We start from the raw sequence: 13,872 nt of genomic DNA, 5'->3' as shown, positions 1-13,872 counted from the left end.
GAACATGCATTGGTGTGTGGTCTGAAAGAGGAACCTAACATTTGTCCGTCGAGAAAACCTATTTCTTCGGAATTTTTTATTTTTTTTAATTCCTAAAAATGTAAATTCCTAACAGTCCGAAACTTCAGAGATTTGAGTATCAAAAAAGTTACAAACCGGTCTCAAAGAATAGTTGATTTGACATAACCGGAATCATACCGACTCATTGGCATCGGTAGAGTGGTTAACGAGAACAAACTCGTCGGATTCACGCCGGAGATGCTCAGGGACAAACGGAAGACTTCCAGGATTCTGCTCTTGTAAGAGAGAATCTAACCGTGTCTCAGGAGGGTAATTGTCAAGTATGAAATCTATTGCTTCTCCACTTATCTCCTTTTGGTTCAGTAGAACCTTCACGGTTTTGAGAAGAGCGGTTTGGTTTTGCTTGAGGAGAGCAACGGTTTTGTTATACATCTGGCTGATGAGTTCTTCGCTTCTCTCTGCAACTTCATCATCCATGTTGAAGTTAATGGGCGGTTCGACGAGGTCATAGTCGTCATAGAGAGATCCTTCGAAGTCTAGGCGTGGTCCCACGAACTGAGCTCTCTTTCTCCATGGTGGTGGTTCGCCGTGTATCACCATTGGGTTCTCCAAGTTCCATCTGATACCCAAAATAGTAAGTCTTAGCTTAGATGAGACTTAAGGGAATGTGAAAATGTGCAAAAACTGGACTCACATGGTTAAGATTTTACGAGCTAGCCATGAAGCGTCTGAGAGATAATCTACTGATGCCTTTGAAGTATCTGAGCCGTAGATCACTTCTTCTGCAGCTCTTGCTCCTAGCAACACCTACAACATAAAAAAAAAATTAACAGGGAAAAAGAATAGTTTAAAAAAGACAATTATAAATACCTGAAGACGATGAAGAAGTTGTGGACGACGACCAAACATGTAGGATTCATCGTCAAGCCGATGAAACACAACTTGAGAGAGTGTCTGACCACGAGGGATGATTGAGATTCGATCGCACCGCTCAATCTTTGCATTCTCGTACCGCAATAAAAGATGTGAAGTGATTGCAACTCCAACTTCCGTTGTGGCTCTACGACACTGGCCTTCATGTCCCAATTCTAAACCGATACGTGTAGGACCAACAGTGAGTCTGTCAACAGCGTCGTCCATGTCCGATTGGAGAATCGAGCTGTGCGTTTTCCTGACTGCGACAAGAGCAGCTTCTTGAACCAACTGTGCCAGTTTTGCTCCCGACCATCCTGTATTTGATATAAAGCATTACTCCGATCAGAATTTCATACAGACCAACAGTATTTCATTCAAACAAACACGTTACAGAACATCTTTGTAACATCAATTTGTAGATATTATACCTGGTAAGTTACTTGCATACGAAGACAAGTCAACAGAGTCCGACATCTTGACTTTGCTGGCGTGAATCTTCAGAATATCCAATCTCCCTTTGGCATTAGGGGGACGGATTCTGATCTGATAACATAAAATCAAAAGGTTTGTCATTGTGGTTCAGTGACTCCTTAACTCGGAACCAGTAAGATCTCAGCATAAAAATCCGAGCTAAAGAGGAATTTGTGCATAGATTGTCTTAATCAACAAACCTTTCGATCAAATCGACCTGGACGTAAAAGAGCAGGATCTAACAAATCTCTGCGATTGGTGGCACCCAAGAAAATCACACCTTTGCCGGTGTCAAAACCATCAAGCTCGATGAGCAGCTGATTCAATGTTGTTTCTCTTTCTTGAGTGGCTGCATTGTACGACTGGTCTGAGTTTTCCTTGAAAATTCCTTGACGTCTAGCGAATACCAACATTTTAACAGATACCAGTTAAACTTTGTCTCGAGTTTGAAAAAATACGTTAGGGGCAGTAACTATATTTTAGATAAAAAGGGGTAAATGTGTATACCGAGTTGCTAAGGCATCGATTTCATCTATGAAAATAACTGACGGCTTGTTTACCTGCACGAGGACATGGATACCATCAAATACTACTGAAGATCTCTGCAAAGAAATGCTTATATATATATATATATATATATATATCTTTCAAATCACCTTCGCTCTTTTGAACAGATCTCTGATACGAGCTGAACCAACCCCAACAAGAACTTCAACGAATTCGGATCCTGCCATTTGGTAAAACGGCACACCAGCTTCTCCTGCAATGGCTTTCGCAACAAGTGTCTACGAAAGCAAATCATGTTCGGTTAAGCTATATATAACTAGCGGTTGGATTGTAAAAAGCTACTCAACTACAGTAAGAGTTTAATTGACTGACAATTGCATAACAGAGAATAGGAAACCAGTAAATAATAACTTGATAAAAACATTAAACACTCAAAACGTATTTAGAAAAAAATTGGGTTTAAGTTGGGCAGCAGTAATGATTATGATCGTTCTAGCATTAGCGCCAAATTATGAAATTGCCAAACACTCATCATACTCTGCAATCCAACCATCAACCTCAGCAGAAATGGATCTCAAGAGTTACAGCTGCTGGTTGGATTGCGAATATCTCTATAGTATCTCTTAGTATTCTAAAGTATCATGCTTGTAGCTAGAAAAATACCATCCAAAATTTACAATAATAAATATTTTTATATGGGCATTAACATATATGGTTTCACATACCTTTCCACAACCCGGGGGACCCTCCAGAAGAACTCCATGAGGAGGTTTTATTCCCATTTTATCAAACAGGTCCGGATTCTTCAAGTACTTTACAAGCTATCAAGAAAATGTAACAGCCATAATGACAATAAGGGGTTAGTAATCTTTAGTTCCTGGTTTCTCTCGAGCTAACAAGATATTGCAGAAAATAATGCCATGAAACTTTGTACTTATGGTGTATAGCAGTCAGTAGAACCCTAATAGTAATGGTAAGGGATTCATAAGCACTCTAAACCCAAATATGAAAGGAAAATCTAACTTAATGCTAACAAAGGAAGATATCCATACACAGAGAAGAACTGACGCAAGTAAAACAAAGGAACGGAAACTAACCACAATTAGCAAGTGCATATAATACAAGTGCATATGATAACATCAAATATTCTGTTATGTGAATTTAAAAGTACTAAACTAGTAATTTGGTCAGGAGTTACCTCTTGAAGTTCGTCAACTGCTTCATCAATCCCTGCAACATCACCGAATTTAACGCCGGTTGAACCCTGAAAAATAATGACTCGTTGTCATCAAAAACTCAACCAAAAAGGTATTAGAACTGAAGAAACGTGCACAGAGGAGCGATGCTCATAAACTTACGTCAACACGAGCTTCTGCTTTAGACTGAGAAAAAGCAATGCCTTGCCATAAATCCTGCAAAGGAAAAGTTTCCACTGATTGAGACAAAAGTAATATAACTTAAAACATGTTAAAGCATGAATTATGAGATTACAAATACTATACCCATTTTCTAAAGTTCTTTGGCCTCCGTGACAGTGTGAAACGAACAAGAAGAACCATAGTCATGACAACAAGTAGGATCGGTTTGAGCATCTCAACGCTTGATGACATACCACCAAACGTGTAGAAATCAGAAATCCTTGAGAAGATCCCCCCATCGGCGAGTACATCGGCAATGTACTCCCATGATCTTTCAATACCACCGACGAAGACGCCTATAAACAGTTTGAGGAATGGCTTTACTATAGGCCAAACGACATAAACCGTAGTGACAAAGGCGAAACTAGTGACTGCAAACACAGCCGAGGCTAAGAACCCTCCAACGACGGCTGCAGATGCGGCAATAACTGCCGTCACCATTCCCAACTCAACCATCACTCTACTCGAAATAGAAGACGCCACTGGGTTTGGGAAGTCCGTCACTTTTCCAACCCAAGACTGCAAATAAACATTCAATACCAGAAAAAAAAAAACTAAGTCAATAACAATACATACGTTACTCAACTTTTACATACAAGGATAATCTTAATTCCATTAGATTATAGAGTGATCACCGTCATCATGTTACTTTCAACTTCGTACTGAGGACCACTGTACTCTTTCAGAAGAGCTTGAGCTTCTCCAACTCCAAGCCTCATTGACCTATCAAGAAGCATATCAATAAGAAACAAAAGCAATACTCTAGATCCATCAAAAAAATAAAATCTTAATTCACCATTTGGTTCTCTGTAAGCTCTTGACACCAGGAATCTCTTTAAGATCAACAATAAAATCTCTATATCCGCCGCTGTAACTAACACCAGAAGCTTCTTCCTTGGACGTAAGCAGCTTAACCTTATCATTCTCCATAGCTTTTCTAAAATCTTCCAAACTCATCTTAGGCAACTCCTTCACACTCTTCTCAAACTCCTCTTCCTCCGATAACTCTTGCCCAAAAACTTGCTCGGGGACATAGAGCTTCCCCTTGTACTCCCTCAGGATATCACTCAAATAAACAGACTCATTCACATCTTCGCTCTTCTCTTTCTCAGTCTTCCTTTTGATGAACTCAAACGCACCCCTCCTCGCCTCGCCGCCTTTGCTTAGACCTTCTCTCTCCTTGGGATTGTACAGCTTGCCGTTAACTCGGTAACGAGGCTCCACCTGGCTAGGGTTCTCCTTCAAAACCCTAGTCACGAAATCATCGCCTGCTGGATTGCTCGGAGATGGCCCGGGTTTCAATTCGCAGAGGATCGTAAACGAGCGACGCAAGATTGGAGCTCTCCATCGAGTTTTCGATGCGGTCGAGTGTCTGCAGATCGATTTCTTGGGGTTTTCTGGGGAACGAAAGCCGAGAGAGAAGACTGTGCTTACAGAGGCCATTCCACAGTGCTGCAACAAATCGCCTTCGTTATGTTTTATCCGGTCCGACTCCAAAACGGGTTTAATCTTCCGGGCTAAATTGACCCGACTGCGCCACGTCACTTTTCTCTTTACATTAAAATTTTACGTGAATCTAACGTTATCCCTAGCCCTCAGCATATTGTCCGAAACTCGAAAACCAATCTGGAACCGAATCGAAAAAACTGAAACCAAAACAGGACTGAAAATTATAAAAACCCGAATGGTTATTATGCGGGTTATCTTTATATATAAAAGACACTTTTAATTTCTCTTGGGTGTGCCAACAAGGATGCCACGTCATCAATTCACAGGCTCCTGTTGCGACACGTCAGAAACGCACCGTTTCATTAAATCGTGATTCAATTGTTACGGGCTTAGCGTTGGGCTCATGTTGCGTTCGTATGCGGCCCGATGACCACAAACTTCTACTGAAACCCTAATCAGTCTTACGCTCTCCTTTGTGTTTTTCGCTCACCTTCAATCAGCGCAGATGCATCCAGAATCTGTAACGGTTCTCCGAGAGTTAATGGTCTTAAGTCGTCTTCAATCGCCATCCCACTATGAAGCTCTCTCCTGCGCCGTTCGTCTGCTAAGACGTGTATAAATATGCTGTAATCTCACCGGTGCGTATCGTTTCTTTATGTTTTTGGTTCTTAGATGTTATATGATTGTTTGCTTTAAAATTCTGGTGAATTTCTTTATGTTACTGCGTTAATAGATGTTCGATTTTGAGATGTTTTAAAATTTGTTACAGAGGACATCAAGGAGAAGATTCCCTATGTGGCGTTGGATTATGAGAAGGAGGTTGAGACAGCCAAATCAAGCTCTGCAATCAAGGTGACTTATGAGCTCCCTAATGTGATCAGTAGTTTACAAGGATTAAACTTTTTGGCTGTCCAAATTTTTTTCATATGCCTACTCTAAATTTACTGAAGGTTAGAAGAGTAGACTTTTTTCAGTAATTGTTTTTCATTAAATTTTATACCTTAACGCTAGATTTTTTTGTGATCCCAAGGTAATGTTACGTGAGACTTTCAAGATAGAGCATCCTAAGGAACAAATATACTGCTGCTTGGATGCTTGATGTGAGTGGCTCCTTCTCACCTTGCAGGTTCTTTTGTAACTTAGCCTCTTGATCTTAAAGGCACACTGACGTTGAATTTTAATCCAAAACCAGGTTAGAATGTTTCCTGGTTAGAATATTTACTGGAGACAATGCTATACTTCCTCTCAGCACATACTCATAATTGTTTTGGTATCTCAGTTGACATGTTCTTAAACTAACTGTAATACTTCCATTTCACACTAATTCAGAAGGCACCTTATGTTGCTAAAACTGAAAAGTGCAAGGTTGAAGAACATGAAAAACTACAACAATTACCTGGTAAAACAAGTGCCAGTGGAGTGTCAGTTTATATATTGGCTGTTATTTGAGTCGCTGACCAGTCATTGATTTGTTGTGATTTAAAGGAGGAAGGTCGGAGCGAAGATGAGGCCGTTCAGTTATATTTTCAGAGGTTAACAATGACAACGATGCTTAGGATGGTAGTTAAGAGGTCAGTGGCTGATTTTCTTTTCTTAGTTACTACGCATCATACTTATGGTATATTAGAAACTTTTTCATATATGTTCAGTTTTGTGCTGCTTAGGATGGAAGCCAATGACTAAGAAGTTGAAGTTTGTAGCATGAGTAAATCTCTCTGCTTTAAAAAAAAAGGGATTTTCTCAAATGTTTATGGAGCTGATGTCTTTCTTTTTCTTTTTTCCTGCTTTTGTACTTCCACAATACATATTTTAAAACTGTAAGTTTGTTGATTCTCTCATCAGATCTCATTCGTGTTATGTCTATTTGGCAGCTGAGATTTTTCATTGTTTGAGTCGCTTCGTGTTAATGAAGTAGATCTCAAAAGACTCAGGGATTTCAGAATATTACAGACAAGTTCATGGAGCTTAGTACTAACAGCAAGATCTACCTGCTGAGCTTTGTTGTGTTACTGGAGGATCAAGAAGTCAACAAGATGATGCTCTTTATTGGTGTAATGTAGAATAAATTCTTCCTGGCGAAGACAAGTTCGTGGAAAATATTTGATTGAGCATGTTGAAAATCTCAAGATGCTGTTGAGAAGACAACTATTTAGTATGTATCAGATATTCAGATGGAGAAGAAGTCAAGGATGGAACTTTCAGACATGAAACAATATTGATTACTATGTACCCACACAATACCAATCTTTTTTTTGTGTACCAATTATATGTACGTATGTGTGTTGGGTAGTACCTAAAAATTTGATACTAAAATATTATACAGTTCTTTTATATAATAGATAAACTTACATACATCAGTGTAAATTTTTAAAATTTATAATAAAATTTGCATTTTTAACATTTGAGTTTTGAACCATATATATTAACAATACATCAAATACTCCATAAATAATCTTTATAGCTAACAATACATCATATAGTTATGGTTGTTTGTTATCTTTTTGGTTTAGCATAAACTTTGGTAGTTAAAAAAATAAAAAGAATTGAAGAAACACAAATAAAAAAACATGAATATATTTCATTATTTTAAATTTTTTGTTCATGTGAGTTTGAAGAAACACAAATAAAAAAACATGAATATATTTCTAAAATATAATAATACATAAATATATAACCTAACATATATATGTAAATATTAAACAATAACAACTAATATCAATTTTTTTTGCTACTTGACTATTTTCTAAAAAAAAAGAAAAAAATTGGCTTTTCATTTTCGATTTTTTAAATTATATAATTTGAGAAGAAATGTATTCAAAATCCATTAAATTCAAGAAAAGCAAATATAGTGAACAAAGTAAAATATTTATATTTTAGTGAATACTTTAAATATAGTTACAAATGCATAATTTCAAAAATAAAAGAAATAGTAAAATTTATAGTAAAAATAGTGAAAATTATATTAAAATAAACTAAATTTTTATTAAAATTTAAAATATGTTTATATTGTTTCGTTCATTTGCTTACCCGCCCGTAGGGCGGATCCGACCTTAGTTATCAATACAATACTAAAAAGGGAATAAGGGCTCCTCTCATGATTCTACATCCTCAATTATAATTAGCCAATAGGATGTCTTTTTTTCTCCACGTCACGCGAGGGATGGGCTGTTTTGTTTCCTTGATCCATAAGATGTAAAATTTGAAGCAAAAGCCCAGTCCAAAATAAACTGAGCAAAACTCATAAACATCGTCTTTTCCTATTTCTCACATTCGCCAGTTTTCTACGTTTCTTCCCCAGTGTATCTAAGCCATAAATTGAACCTCTAATAACATAAACGTTTGACTTGCTTCATTATCGTCTCCACCTCTCTCCTTAACTGCGAAAATTAATCATAGTATTCTAACCTCCTGCTTTGTTTGATTGCTTCCATGTCAGTATATTGGATTCTTCTTTTTCCCTGGAAAATTGAAGGTGCTTCCTCTTTTTTCCCTCTCTCTTACTTCTTAATTGTTTTCATAACTAAATTGGATATGCGATTCGATCTAATTTAGGGTTTTAGTATCAATATTATCCCAATTTCGTTCATATCACAAAACTGTTTCTGGGTTCTAAAAAGAAAAGCTCTCAATATCTTATTTTTCTCTGCCACATAAACACCTAGAAATAACCAGAGAGAGAGAGAGAGAGCGAGAGAGAGCTAAAGGGGTTTCGAGTGAAGATGAAGGAGATGCAGGCAATAGAGACGTCACAGCCGACGTTGGCTCCTCCGGCGAAGCACAGCCGACAGCTAGGAGCTCAGCTGTCGGGAAGCATGAGTTTCAGCAGCCAAATGTCGAATGAAGACGAGGAGATGTCGAGGACGACTTTGTCTGCTATCAGGGCGAAAGAAGAGGAGATCGAGAAGAATAAGATGGAGATTAGGGAAAGGGTTCAAGCTCAGCTTGGTCGTGTCGAAGAGGAGACTAAGCGACTCGCTTTGATCCGTGAGGTATAGCATCTTTCTCTTCCTCATCTTTTTTTTGTTTTTTCTTTTAAATTATAAGTAAAGATTGGGACTTTTGTGAGTGTTTCCACTTTTGTATCACTAATTGTAAAACCCATTTGGTAAAAATGAGATTTGTGGATCAAAGTTCTTTCCTTTTTATGAAAACTACCATGATTAATAACAATGATAGGGTTCTTCTCAAGGTTATTAGTTACTCTTCACCAACTTCTGCTGGAGCTGAGTGTATTGATTCCGACTGTTTTTGGGTTGAGCAAAGGTAACTCTTTTTGATTTTGAGTTTTAATATTAGAGTTTGGTTTTTTATAATTTGTTATTTTTGTTGGGGATGATTAGGATTCACCGTGCTGGGCCGAGGGAGAAGATATACTTCAGACCGGAACAAGTGAAGGCTGCCATCATCACTTGTGGTGGGCTTTGTCCTGGTCTCAATGATGTCATTAGACATGTGAGTTTTAATTATTGTCTGAAAACTTTTGGCATTATATATATATAGAGAGAGAGAGATAGTGTGTTAAAGTGTTTGGATACATTTTTGCAGATTGTAATCACTCTTGAGATTTATGGTGTTAAGAACATTGTTGGGATTTCTTTTGGTTACAAAGGCTTCTCTGATAAAGATCTAACTGAAATGCCGGTATAAGTTTGATTTACCTCTTTTTGAAGTTGGAATATGTTGTCTCCCATTTTCTTCTGTTTAATGTTTTGCTCTTTCAACCTTCTTCAGTTATCAAGGAAAGTGGTACAGAACATTCATCTATCTGGAGGAAGCTTGCTTGGAGTTTCACGTGGAGGTCCCAGTGTGAGCGAGATTGTTGACAGCATGGAGGTATATCACTTGGTTTCCAAGTCCTTAAGAAACCTTTCTGAGATCACTGAGTTTGAATTCTGAAATTTTTGAATTTACTTAGGAGAGAGGAATCAACATGCTTTTTGTGCTTGGTGGAAATGGAACTCATGCTGGCGCCAACGCTATACACAATGAGGTTCTTACTTGAAACGACATGTTGTAGTTTTGCTTTTCTCCCCTTCGTAGTGGAGTTAATAGTATTCTAATCTCTTGGTTTTTAATTCTTATAGTGCCGCAAAAGAAAGATGAAGGTAGCTGTAGTTGGTGTGCCCAAAACCATTGACAATGATATATTGCACATGGATAAGACATTTGGGTTTGATACTGCTGTTGAAGAAGCACAACGAGCTATAAACTCTGCCTACATTGAGGTAACTTATTTAGCCTTCTATGTATTTATATTCTCTACTATGTCTCTTTACCTTAATTACTTAACTATTGCTATGTGGACTTTTCTTGTGTGTGCCTAGGCACATAGTGCTTATCATGGCATCGGCATAGTAAAACTGATGGGTCGTAACAGTGGTTTCATTGCCATGCAAGCCTCTTTAGCCAGCGGACAAGTCGACATCTGTTTGATTCCTGAGGTACTTTTTTATTTATTTTTGCTATAATTTTTCATTTTTTCAAAAACATGTTTGCTGAGCTTTTGTTCTTCTTCTTCACTCAAAAGGTTCCTTTCAATATTCATGGACCTAATGGTGTACTGAAGCACATGAAGTACCTCATCGAAACAAAAGGCTCCGCTGTGATCTGTGTAGCAGAAGGAGCTGGACAGGTAAAGGCTATAAAGATCTTTTTATCTCCACTTTAAGATATGTTTTAGTTTACATATCGGCCGGTTTGTTGCAGAATCTCCTCGAGAAAACTAATGCAAAAGATGCATCTGGAAACACGATACTTGGTGATTTCGGTGTCCACATTCGACAAGAGGTTAGTTAGTTACTTATAAGCTAAAAGTTTGATTGATATATCTTATAAAGAGTTATAGTTATATCTTGTGTTTTTTAAAAGGCATACGAAGACGTTTCGTGTTGTGTGATTCTATTTTAAAAACGTTGGTCTAAACCTAAACCCCATGTGATTTGATTATAGAGAATAACAACAATAGACCGAATTCAAACTGTTAAGGTTTTTGTATTTTAGCCAAAAATCATTTTTTTTTGTTTTTTTTTCAAAATCTCAAAAGTGAGTAAACTATAAACACTTACTATATTATTTTATATATTTTCAAAATATTGGTTAACTGATTAAGACACGAAGATAAATCGTTAATTATTAGTTGCGTAATTTAAAGATATAAGAAGTGCAACATAAATAAAATGTTTTAACTCAATCAAATTATAAATAAGCCTTCAAACAAAAACAAATGACTTGCAAATTGTTGGACCTGTCATCAAACATTTGTCCAGTTTTACTTACAGTACATAAATATTGAAAAAAAACAATTAATTATATTGCTCCTAACCTTTTTTGTTTCATAATAGGATTTGAAAATATCAAAAGTGACATGTAAAAACAAAAAATATATACACAATTCTTAAATATAATATTTTAAATTTAATTTGGTATAACGTATTATAAACTTAGCAATCACTTGAACTATATGTTGCAACAATTAAACAGTAGTCTGATTAAAAATTACTGGAGCTTTATTCTACCTTTAGGAACTTAGTTCCATATATATATACCGTCTTAGAGCCGTAAGTTTAATTTTAATCTTTTTATTTTTCCAAGTTTAGAGATTTTGTTAATTTTTAAAGTGATGGTTTGATCATGAACCCTCTGAAATTATTTTTTGGATCAAATTAACAATTATTTGTATTAAATGCATGAATATTTTTTTTAAAAGAACACTCTTGCATTCGTAGTACTAATAATGTAACCCCAAGAAAATGAAAGAGAAAAAAATCATTTTTCTTAAAATCATCCCAAATGACTCCATAATTAACAACATCAAACAAAAAATAATTAAAAACATCAAACAAACAAATACAAAAAACATACATAATATTTTCACATAAAAGTTCAAAATTGACAATCTTTCATAACACGACAAAAACATCCTGACAAATAATTTTTTTTTTAAAACATGTCCAAAAGAAAAAATCCAACTTACTAATTAAAATATTCAGCACATCACCTAACAACTTGATACGCCAGAACAATAGGAAAATCATGCTCTGATGAGATAGGTTCAACGAAACTAACTCTCTCGAAGATGAGAGAATAGTCGCCTTGGTTCGGTCTTGGTGAAACACCTGAATAAACGCTGGAGTTGCTCTCAGAAACAAGTCTCAAGAATAGAGATCTATGGATAGAGAAATAGACAACCAAAATAAATATACCACATACAATCCCTCATCCAATAAAACCATCCACCTAATCCATAGCTTAAAACATAAATCATTATCACCCATATCAATTCTATTCGCAATCTAACCACATAAATAACAAAATATAACAGCTATAACACAAATTTTAATAATAGGATTAGTTAGTAGAATGCATCTTTGATTCTAATCTTGATTTGTGCTACTTCAAATAGAGATTCCAGACTCAATCAGCATTCAGGTTGCTAAAGTTCGTATCAAGTTTTAAAATTTATTTGATTCTAATCTTGATTTTATTCAAGGATGCATCTTTTTGTTTAGATAGAGAAATGGTGTCGTGGATAAGACATAGCATTTGGAACTAGAATGTAGATTGATCATATATTATTTGAATCATCATGATGAGATTGCCAATGGAACATTGGGTTGAGTAGAATTTTCTAAGTAGCTTAAGTTGGTGGTGGATGTGTTGCAGGATGTGAAGAGAGCAGTTGTTCCGGCCATCCTTGACGTGGGAGGAATGGATACGCCAATCCCTAATGAGCTATTGGATTCAGTCGACGTCTTAAGCTCGAATGAAACTGAGCTCAGTCTCTTGACCGGAAAGCATACTGAAACTTTTGAACAGTTTAGCCAGGCTGTTGCCATAAGTTGGTATATAATTCTTCTTTTGCACATTACCAGTACTGAAACTCCCAGATTTTGGTTACTGGCTTTGTGGTTTTAGGCTATCAGTCTGAAGAAATTGTAATTAGGGATGTGTATATTATTAACGAAAACCACATGTGTTGTCGTCATCACTCAACATTCGTTGAGCATCTCTCGGAAACTATCTAATCCCTCCCCGCCGTTTTGAGTCAGAAGTAAAAGTGTTTGTGCTCTCCCAAGTCACAGCCACTGCAGTTTTCACCGCCTGATTAGAAAACGAGAAGGTCGCCCCAGCTTCGTCAAACAAGTGTGGTAAGTATCCCTTTTAGTGCCATGTTCAAAGGTCGCCCCAGTTATTGATCGTTCTACCGCGCGGAAAAGTACGTTGATTTTGTCAAACAAGTGTGGTAAGTATCCCTTTTAGTTTTATTTGTATTTGCATAGATAAGATCACAAGAATAAGTAAATTAAAAAGGATGTTTCAGGTAAGCATGTCAATGTGAGCAAAGGTAGTTTCATGAGGTTTAGCAGCACATGAGTGTAACATGTTATTCCTCTCCCTCCATAGGAAACAATAATGTTCTTAGAGCGATCCAGTTTCTTTCAAATTTGATTAGATAACATTATTGTGTTGAAAAAAAGAAAGTTAACAGTATTTTATCATATTATAAATGATATAGTTAATTCCATAATCTCCTATTTAAAAAAAAGATCTGCGAACACATATTGTTTGAATCAATTTTCAAAACTAATCAAACCACTCAAAGAAAAAATATTTTTTTTTCAAATCGTCTATTTAACATATTTCAAACCTTTGATTAAAAAATCATTGCACCAATATCAGAATTTATAAAGCCGTGTAAAGGTTTCTCAATCTAAAGATTTAGATCATGGGTGAACTAAATATAAAAATATTTATCGTTCTTAATAGCTTAAATATTATGTATAAAAGAAATGAAATAACTATAAAAAGTTTTTACTATCATATCCAATTACTTACTTTCATAGCCAAATAAAATGAATAGTAAAAAAAATGAAGCCATTAACGTTTTCATAGAGTTTTTTTTTTTAAAGAAGAGATAATATTTGTCTAATAATAATAAGAAAACAAATAATTAAAGTTAATGTTATTTTAATTGACAATAAAATTATATTTTGAATTTTTTATTACATTGAAAATAGTTTGTATTATTTATTTTAATTAAAGTTTATTTATTAACATTTAAAATAGATTTTAAAAACTTCTAATTCATGTA

General features: G+C 35.8%; 2 protein-coding genes across 2 annotated transcripts; one reads left to right on the top strand and one right to left on the bottom strand.

The window, feature by feature from the left end:
• Window positions 1-48: 48 nt before the first annotated feature.
• Window positions 49-4,775, bottom strand: LOC103861587 (probable inactive ATP-dependent zinc metalloprotease FTSHI 1, chloroplastic). The gene is made up of 13 exons (XM_009139308.3): window positions 4,129-4,775; window positions 3,968-4,055; window positions 3,417-3,851; window positions 3,273-3,326; window positions 3,113-3,178; window positions 2,640-2,735; window positions 2,064-2,192; window positions 1,915-1,967; window positions 1,608-1,803; window positions 1,365-1,479; window positions 892-1,250; window positions 716-828; window positions 49-640 (listed from the first exon to the last, which is right to left on the bottom strand). Exons 1-13 carry the CDS (start codon window positions 4,773-4,775, stop codon window positions 193-195), a joined length of 2,799 nt encoding a protein of 932 aa, XP_009137556.2. The 3' UTR covers window positions 49-192.
• Window positions 4,776-7,994: 3,219 nt separating this feature from the next.
• LOC103868514 (ATP-dependent 6-phosphofructokinase 5, chloroplastic-like) lies at window positions 7,995-13,308 on the top strand. Its single transcript, XM_033288162.1, has 11 exons — window positions 7,995-8,770; window positions 8,971-9,044; window positions 9,122-9,233; window positions 9,327-9,422; window positions 9,513-9,614; window positions 9,697-9,771; window positions 9,866-10,006; window positions 10,106-10,222; window positions 10,309-10,413; window positions 10,488-10,568; window positions 12,444-13,308. Exons 1-11 carry the CDS (start codon window positions 8,501-8,503, stop codon window positions 12,693-12,695), a joined length of 1,425 nt encoding a protein of 474 aa, XP_033144053.1. The 5' UTR covers window positions 7,995-8,500; the 3' UTR covers window positions 12,696-13,308.
• The last annotated feature ends 564 nt before the right edge of the window (window positions 13,309-13,872 follow it).

The sequence above is a fragment of the Brassica rapa genome, chromosome A01 (genome assembly GCF_000309985.2).
Source record: "Brassica rapa cultivar Chiifu-401-42 chromosome A01, CAAS_Brap_v3.01, whole genome shotgun sequence".
Taxonomy (NCBI): domain Eukaryota; kingdom Viridiplantae; phylum Streptophyta; class Magnoliopsida; order Brassicales; family Brassicaceae; genus Brassica; species Brassica rapa.
This window is presented reverse-complemented; position numbering and strand designations above follow the sequence as displayed.

Excerpts from the sequence above, each read along its gene's own strand:
- LOC103868514 (XM_033288162.1), top strand. The coding sequence starts at position 8,501 with ATGAAGGAGATGCAGGCAATAGAGACGTCACAGCCGACGTTGGCTCCT. Across the intron at positions 8,771-8,970 it reads GACTCGCTTTGATCCGTGAG|GTTATTAGTTACTCTTCACC; the intron begins GTATAGCATCTT and ends GTTCTTCTCAAG. Across the intron at positions 10,007-10,105 it reads TAAACTCTGCCTACATTGAG|GCACATAGTGCTTATCATGG; the intron begins GTAACTTATTTA and ends GTGTGTGCCTAG.
- LOC103861587 (XM_009139308.3), bottom strand. The coding sequence starts at position 4,775 with ATGGCCTCTGTAAGCACAGTCTTCTCTCTCGGCTTTCGTTCCCCAGAA. Across the intron at positions 3,327-3,416 it reads CAAAGAACTTTAGAAAATGG|GATTTATGGCAAGGCATTGC; the intron begins GTATAGTATTTG and ends TTTCCTTTGCAG. Across the intron at positions 829-891 it reads AACTTCTTCATCGTCTTCAG|GTGTTGCTAGGAGCAAGAGC; the intron begins GTATTTATAATT and ends TTTATGTTGTAG.